The sequence below is a fragment of the Phaseolus vulgaris genome, chromosome 8, assembly GCF_051622355.1.
Source record: "Phaseolus vulgaris cultivar YP4 chromosome 8, ASM5162235v1, whole genome shotgun sequence".
NCBI lineage: Eukaryota > Viridiplantae > Streptophyta > Magnoliopsida > Fabales > Fabaceae > Phaseolus > Phaseolus vulgaris.
In genome coordinates, this window is record NC_143505.1 from 18,966,550 (window position 1) to 18,975,579 (window position 9,030).

A 9,030-nucleotide genomic window follows, 5' to 3' on the forward strand; every position below is an offset into this window, starting at 1 on the left:
CTTTTTGGGTTAATACTATTTTTGGGTTAATACTATGTAGAGCTGTAAGTTTTAGAAGTTAGTTAAGTACTTATAATGAAATTAGTTAGCTTGGACATGAAGGAAAAGACTCATACTTGGATAGATCCCATGGTTAAATTGATGAATTTGAGGCAACATTCTATTTTTTCCATATATCGTGAAGAGAATTTGATGCCATAGTCAATCAATCGCATCTACTAACAGATTATGTTCTTAGATGTTTTCTTGGAGGATTAAACCATGATATCCAAGTGTTATTGAGAATGTTCCAACCAAGTACTATAATGAAGGCATTTTCACTTGTCAAACTTGTTGTAAAACAGAAAGTAGATATGGCAAAGTAACATAAAGAAGATAATGCAAACCCATGGTGCCTGGTCTTGTGAAGCTTTTGGAGAAATTTGATTGAAGATGTCAAAAGTTATGAATGTGCAACAACAAAATAAATTAGGTGCAACAACAAATTGAAATCAGTTATGGAGAAGGAAAAAATCTTTGATTCCTCTCCCTATATAAAGAGGTGTTTCATCCTCTTCACGATCACATCTCTCTCATTCACTCTCTTCATCTTTTTTCACCCACCACCATGAAGCTTCTTATTTCTCCTCTCATTTTTTCACTTTCTCTCTCCTCATTTACTTTATTTTATTTTAATTTTATATTGTGTTCCATTGGGTATTACTCTTTTAAGAATAACTTGCTAGTTTTGATCATCGAAAATTACCTGGAAGATCCTGTTGTATCCTGGGGGACTTGTGCAATACACCGCGGATAAGTCCTTACGAACAGTGATTACTCACGTCTCGGGAAATCAATTTTGTTCGTGCTTTAAAGCCTATTTACTTCAATCGTAAGGACTTAAGGCTGAAAATACAGTCAACAACAATGCTGCTCCGAGAACGTCAAATGTTGTTTCCACAACGCAAACCATTTTTGCGAAACCATTTCTGGATGTCTCGAAAATTGAAGTCTTCACCGGTCAAAATTTTCGACGTTGGCAAGAACGCGTGTCCACCCTATTGGACATGTACGGAGTTGCTCTTGCACTTACAACTTCCAAACCCGACTCAACCACGGCTACAAAACAAGTTGATGATTGGATCCATGCAAATAAGGTATGTCGTCACACCTTACTCAGTGTGTTATCACGAAACAACCGATTGTTTTACCTCTGGCACATTTGAATAAAGCTATTATGATTTCTTATGCATGATTACAATTGTTTATTTTCTTTCATAACCCATTATGAGTCAAATATGCATTATCTGTGCCTCTGAATTAGATCATAAAGAGATGTATTCTTTGTTCTCCTTGAAATTCAAAGCTTGATATGAATGGCAACCACATTGGTGGTCATGGGGTTGATGAATATTTGTGAATGTATCTTTGGAATGTGTGGAAGGTTTGCTCTTAACAAAAGAGAGAATATTTCTACCTAATCCGCCTCTTGAGCAATCATTTGACCAACTTGAATTGCTGGATGAAGAAAAGATAGGGGGAGAAATTGTGGTCTCCTTGCTGAAATTTCTTGGAGTCTATGGTTTGTTGCTGCAATGGTGCTGCTACACATAATGGTATTATGGTTTTTCTTAATCCTGATTTTATCCCTTCTTTTCATTCTATTTGAGAAGACAAATAGGGGGAGAATGGTGTGGTTTTATGTGTTGTGTTGTTGCTGCTACACTATGGAGTTATCTGGTTTTATCATGGTTTAAATTCTGTTGTTGCCATGCTCTTATTCACCATAGTTCTGCTGCACACAAGTCTCATTTTGGCACTGGTTTTTATGGCTATTTGAATGGTTTTTCTGCTTAAAGGCTTAGGCAGAAAACTGGTTTTGTGTGTCTTGGTATCCCGCTGGTATACTTGCTTTGTATATGCACAAATTCTGTTTTGCAGGACATTTCAAGTTCAAAAACAACAACACAAACAAACCAGGGATTTGTCTTAATCAAATAAGGGGAGATTGTTGAACAAGATGCTTTGATGTCTCCAAATCCAAGAGGAAAGCTTGAAGACCATGTTGTTGGGTGTGTGTGTGTTGTCTAGTTGTTTGAAACTTGTCAATTCACTCCTTAAGATGATCCAAGTTCATTTGAATCTTTAACCTTTTAAAAAGATGAGTTTTCTAAAATGCTGTTGAAATTTCAACAGGTTGTTTTACCTTAGTAGTTTTTGAAAAAGGTTTTGAAAAGCTTGACTTTGTTGTCAAGTCAATTCAACTGATTGTTTCGACAAAACAATCGATTGTTTTCCTGAAAACCTTAAGTGTGTGGAATAGGATTGGGTTGTAATTCTGAAATTTAAGATTTGTAATACCCAGGCGTATTCTATTCCCTTCTTCCTTGATTACTGTATTTCTGTAGTTGTGTTGTCAAGGAGTGTTGTGTGTTCTTGAGGTGTTCAAGATCAACATTCTTGGTGTGGTTTGCCAAAGGTAGTGTTTCTTGAGGGGTTCAAGGTCACTACTTTGGTGTGTGATGTGTGTAATCTGGTTTTGATTGCATAGTGGATTACCCAATGGTTTCTGGGGACTGGATGTAGCTCTTGGTGTAAGAGTGAACCAATATAAATTTGTTTGTGTGATTCTCTCTTTCCCTGATCTCACATATATCTGTTTTAAGTTGTTTTTATTAACTGCTGATAAAAACAACCGATTGTTTCGACAAAACAACCAATGGTTTTTCTGATATCATCTTAAAACAGTTTTGGGTATTTGTTTCCTTGATTCTTTTATCTGTAATTCAGCATTGATTTTCATTATACCTTCAAAGTTTGCGAAAATCCCTCTTAAACAATTCATTCCCCCTCTCGTTTAAGGTCATATATTCTAACATGGAGATCCCATGAATAAGGTTCATATGGGTAAAAACAAGTCACTTGTTAGTTCTGCTAGCACTAATATTGATTTTAAATCAATATTGTCCATTTCTATGGTGTGTGTGAAAGTGCTAGATACTACATTACCGAGAGGATAAACTTTGTGGTTAAAATTCTGAGGTAAAAGAGTTTTAACAATTTACAAAGTTTTAATGATTTTCATATCCCTTATGGTGGTGTATGATTTATAGCATACACTTGATGAAATCACCTATATGAGTGTCAAGTGGGGCTGCTTGCATGAGATCTTGGCAAGATCTCTATAGCACTCATGAATATCGGGCACGCGCATGGCCTAGTAGTGTAACACAGCGATAACAACAAGTAATGTGGGGGGTATTTTGATTGATAAACCTCTAACACACACTAAGTGTCTTGGTTCATATAGCTTGCTATACCAACTACACTATGTGTTACGTTCATCAATCTAAGACTGGTTCATATAGCTTGCTATACCAGATCTGATGCATTACATCTTAGATGAACCCAATTTTTTTTCTTTCTTTATCTTTATCTTTTGCAATATGTGGGGGATTGTTGTAAAACAGAAAGTAGATATTGCAAAGAAATAGAAAGTAGATATTGCAAACCCACGGTGCCTGGTCTTGCGGAAGCTTTTGGAGAAAGTTGATTGAAGATGTCAAATGCAGTTATGAACGTGCAACAACAAAATAAATTAGGTGCAACAACAAATTGAAATCAGTTATGGAGATGGAAAAAATCTTTGATTCCTCTCCCTATATAAAGAGGGGTTCCATCTTCTTTAAGATCATATCTCTCTCATTCACTCTCTTCATCTTCTTCACCCACCACCGTGAAGCTTCTTATTTCTCCTCTCATTTTTTCACTTTCTCTCTCCTCATTTATTTTATTTTAATTTTATATTGGGTTTCATTGGGTATTACTCTTTTAAGAGTAACTTGCTAGTTCTGATCCTTACAAATTACCGATAAGATCCTGTTGTGTCCTGGAGGACTTGCGCAATACACTGCGAATAAGTCCTTACGGACAGTGATTACTCACACATCGAGAAATCAATTTTGTTTGTGTTTTAAAACCTATTTACTTCAATTTATGAATCAACAAATCAAAGTAGTGGTCCAGCTAAGCCTAATCCTTTTAAGGGTATTCTATACCTTAAGGCTTCCTCCATCATACCAATTTGAACATGCACCCTATCACCTTTCAAATTTTCTAAAATTACTATCTATTTCGGATTTGAAAATCTAGAATTCACAAAATACACTTTGAAAATTAAAATCTCATTCAAATCTAAAATGTAAAAAAATCCATTTTGGAAAAGAAAATCTAGACTTTAAAATGTGGAAAGTCATTCTGAAAAAGGATTTCCAAAATTAAAAAATATATTCCTAAATTATAAATTTGAAAATATATTCTGGAAAAGGTTTTGGAAGTATTTTTTTTAATCTACTCTCATTTTTCATTTAAGGTCATTTTTTCATCATTTTACAAGGACATTTTCGTCATTTCACTGACAAATAGGGTGGAGGTTCGGATTCATGTGGTGTAGGAACAATTTGCCCTACCTTTATTATCCAACAAGCCTGTTTCCACTATGGAATCACTAATGGATTTCACAAAGGGAAGGTGAGGAGAAATTTTTAACAGCTGCTTATATGAATGAAAGAAGGGCTATTTTTGTGATGAACCTTACACTTGTGAGCATAGCTTAACTCATAAGAAAACTCAGTTGTACACATGGTGGAAGTGAAAGATGAGGAGGAGGATGAAGAGGCATTACAAGCAGAGACATTAACAACTAGGAACTTTGGTGAACCACACATTTCTGTTAGTGCACTCACTAGGATCACAACCTTCAAAACCATGAGAGTCACCGGTAGCTACAAAAAGAAAAACATTGCATATACTCATAATGTCTTAGATATTCACGTAGCTAAGAAATTAAGCTGTAAAATGGAAGCTTAGAATCCTTTACAGGGTACTATGGCAGATGGCATGAAGTTGAAGAAGATTGAAGCCGTTCTAAAAAAAATTATTAGGACTCTACAACACGACAATTTTCAAGCAACTATAATGTTAATTCCTTTGGCTTGTTGTGAGACATGGTGTTGGGGATTCAATGGCTTGTGACTTTGGAGATATAATTTGGAACTTCGACAAATTAAAGGTGGAATTTAATGTGGCCGGCAAAAGACATCTTCACAAGGGCTCCACTCATGGCAATGTGTTGTCAAATCTTATCATGCTGAATGTAGAAAAGTAAAACTATACAAAAGTATATTATGTCTACAATAAGTAACCTATATTTATGTCATTTATATAAGCAACATTATTTATTAAGATAACTGATATAAAAAAGAGAGTAAAACTCTAAATTTAAAGTTTAATTTTCATTTACAATGTAAAATTTTAACAAAAAATTACATGTTAAGTTTTTTTATTATAAAAAATTATTGTAAAATCTATAAAAAAGTAACCTAGAAAAAAAAATAAATGTAATCTTGAAAGACTTATTATATGTAAGATAAAGAAGGTACTGTGACAGTTCTTTGACGTGGGACGTTATAAGCCGCAATAAAACATCACGTTTTATTCTGCCCCAAATCTAGATATTTTTTATTTACTTGTTAGACTTTTTGATACATAGAACATGTTTATATTAAATAGAACATGTTTATATATTGGATAGCGTGTGGTACAAGAAAAACTGCCATTTATTATATTATTAGTTTGTTTCCCTAAGGGGTATTTGGAATTTGGGTTGACCTTAAAATACTGTGTTTCTTTTGTTTTTCTTATCAGAATGGAGGTGAAAAGCACAAACCAGATAGAAGAAGCCATGGATTCCAGTTATGATAGAAAAGCTGAAATAAAAGCATTTGATGAGACAAAAGGTGGTGTTAAAGGTCTTGTAGATTCTGGGGTAAAAAGGATCCCTCGTATGTTCCATTCTGGTATTGATATAACTGAAAACACAGGTAGTGACACAAAGTTGAGTGTTCCTGTCATAGACCTTGAAAGCATACACAACAACCCTGCTCTGCGAAAAGAAGCTGTCACAAAAATTCGTAGTGCATGCCAGGAGTGGGGATTTTTCCAAGTGATCAATCATGGAATTCCAATTCCTGTTATGGATGACATGATTGATGGAATCAGAAGGTTTCATGAACAAGATGCTGATGTAAGGAAACAGTTTTTCTCTCGAGATTTGAAGAGCAAAATTCTTTATTACTCCAATACTAACCTGTACAAAGACAAATTTGCTAACTGGAGAGATACAGTTGGATGTTCTATGGCTCCCAATCCACCCAAACCAGAGGAGTTGCCTGCAGTATTTGGGTAATGAATTAATCCGGGTTTTAGATTTTTCAGTGCTTCATAATTTTGTAATAATGGTTGCCCTTTTTCTTTGTATTCTTAATTAAGTATCTTGGTGCATATGTTGGAAGGAGAACTTAGTTTCATGTAACTGTAGATATCATGTTTGTAGAATTGTTTTCTTGAACTTTTGGAATTCTTGATAAATTGTGTATGTACCTGCAGAGACATAATTACTGAATATTCCAAGAAAGCAATAGCACTGGGTTGTACAATTTTTGAGTTGTTGTCAGAGGCTTTTGGTCTCAAACCATCTTATCTCGAAGAATTGAATTGTGCAGAAGGACTTTTCATTCAGGGCCATTACTATCCACCTTGCCCTCAACCTGAATTAACTTTGGGCACCTCCAAGCACACTGATACTGCCTTCATTACAATACTTCTACAAGACCAACTGGGTGGTCTTCAAATTCTTCATGAGAATCAATGGTTAAACGTTCCTCCTGTGCATGGAGGTCTTGTTGTAAACATAGGAGATGTTTTACAAGTAAGTATTCACATTTTCAGTAGTTTATATGGCCAGATAATTGTATCAGTTGAAATATTAAAATCAAGTTGATGCAGACACGGTAAAACCATGATGATATCAAGTTTTATTTTCTACTTATAGATGTGATTTAGAATACAATGAACCTCTTAATTACAGTTTGTGAGAGTATGTTTATTGATTTCCTAGCTTTGGTTTCAGCTTATGACAAATGACAACTTTGTGAGTGTTTATCACCGGGTCTTAGCAAACCATGGAGGGCCAAGAGTTTCAGTAGCTAGCTTCTTTACAAATTCACATGATCCAGATAAAGGCATGTCAAAGGTTTATGGTCCAATTAAAGAGTTTTTATCAGAGAATAACCCACCAATGTATAGAAAGACTTCCATAGGAGAGATCATGGCTCACCATTTTGCCAAGGGGCTTGATGGGAACCATGCTTTGAAGCCTTTCAGGTTGTGAAATGAACAAATTTCTACCGACAAAAGAACTTGATAAAATTGATGTAACTCCAGAATCTCTTGGAGATGGCTGTAATGTGTTATTTGTTGTGCCTTTTATTGTCTTAATTTTCCATTAAAGTTATGTTTGTAAAGCAGCAGCATCAAGTTATTCTGAAGATAGAATAAGATAATACCTATATTCTTCAGGTTGTTATTAAAAAAATTTGTTCTTACAAATTTTGGTTCTCTTAAGTTAGTAGGTCACAGTTAATACGTTTTTCTTCATTTTGTTTTTTTTTTATTCATAGTTTACTTTTAATATACTCTCCAACTTTTCCCTTTCACATGTTAATAAAGCAAGAAAGTTGGGGAAGAATTTAAATCAATACACGCGTATAAAAAAATCAGGTTAAATAAGTTTTGAAGATGATCGAATCTTAGAGTATCCCATCATTTTTTAATAAATTAGATACCTAATGAATACCTAACCCAGCAGTATCATTACAAAGAATACCTAGGGAATGCAGAATTGTGACTGCAGAAATATGCAGAGTATATTGCACAAGTTGGCTTTGCTGTAGATAAAATTTCTTAACATAACACATGATCTAGCAACCAAACTACTACAACACTTAAAGCAAAAAAGGGACACTTATTCCTTCTAGATTTAACACATATGTAGTTTCCATTTGGTGGCCCTTATCTGTACAGCTACACAACATAAAGGATTTCTCAAGCAGCCACCAATTCCCCATTGCCAACCCTTCATTCAACACTGCTCGTGCAACAACATAATTTTCCTCTCGTCCATATGTAGACCCTGTTGGGAAAAACGGGTAATTTTCCCACTAAAACAAAACCCTAACAGAGCTACCCGACAAATAATATTGAATAAATAAAGCGGAATAATAAAAGAGATAAAGAGGAAAAAACACACCCGAAAATTGTTAACGGAGTTCGGCCTGTTTAGCCTAATCTCCGAGCACAGCAAAAACAACTCACTTTTATTATTATGAGAGAAGATATTACAAATTGGGATATATAACAGTGAAGGAGGAGAGTTTAATTTATAACTCTCAAACCTCCTTCCCAAACAACGAACCCACCGATGTGGGACTTGGGATTAAGCCAAAATCAACAAATCTCCACCTTGACTTAATTTCAAGTCCCACCTAAAACAAATCTTCTCAAAACATAACAAAAAACAAACTTTACAGTGCTTCAAATTTGCGCCTCCGAACGCCAACATCAAATGTGCAAAATATTAACCAAGTCTAAACAATGTTCAAACTTGGCCCTTGTAACCACCTTGCCTTGTAGCGAACATCTTCTTTATTAGAAAATTCTTCTTTCTTTGCAAATACCCATTTGCACCCAATTGCCTTCTTACCTTTTGGTAATTGTGCCAACTTCCACGTCCTGTTCTTCTTCAAAGACTGCATCTCCTCTTCCATCGCACCTGCCCAATTACCACTCTCTGAACTCAGAATGGCTTCTGGTAAGTGGATGGAATGTCATCAACAACTGGAAGTGCATAGGCAACCATATCCATGAAACGAGCAGGCTTCTGAATATCTCGTCTCTGTCTTCTAGCTGCAATTGGCGCTGATTCCTGTTGAGATTCTTGGGTAGGAACCTCTTCCTCATCTGACTCTTCTTCTGCCACAGGAGAGTCACTTGTGGTATTTCGTGTTGGGATCACCACTGTCGGCTCAAACTCCACCTGCTTCCGGGCATACTCCACCTGTTGCGGAGTACTATCAGCTCCTTCTGGATTTACCTTCTTTAACATGGCAGATTCATCAAAGGTAACATCCCTGCTGATAATCGTCTTCTTTG

At 35.4% G+C, this 9,030-nt stretch overlaps 1 protein-coding gene across 1 annotated transcript; it reads left to right on the forward strand.

The window, feature by feature from the left end:
• Positions 1–5,597: 5,597 nt before the first annotated feature.
• Positions 5,598–7,428, forward strand: LOC137826443 (1-aminocyclopropane-1-carboxylate oxidase homolog 1). The gene is made up of 3 exons (XM_068632401.2): positions 5,598–6,222; positions 6,427–6,748; positions 6,950–7,428. The coding sequence occupies exons 1-3, from the start codon at positions 5,687–5,689 to the stop codon at positions 7,208–7,210; spliced, it is 1,119 nt and encodes a 372-aa protein (XP_068488502.2). The 5' UTR covers positions 5,598–5,686; the 3' UTR covers positions 7,211–7,428.
• Positions 7,429–9,030: the final 1,602 nt, after the last annotated feature.

Coding starts and splice junctions, on each gene's coding strand:
- LOC137826443 (XM_068632401.2), top strand. CDS start 5,687: ATGGAGGTGAAAAGCACAAACCAGATAGAAGAAGCCATGGATTCCAGT. Junction 6,223..6,426: donor GAGTTGCCTGCAGTATTTGG/GTAATGAATTAA, acceptor ATGTACCTGCAG/AGACATAATTACTGAATATT. Junction 6,749..6,949: donor ACATAGGAGATGTTTTACAA/GTAAGTATTCAC, acceptor CTTTGGTTTCAG/CTTATGACAAATGACAACTT.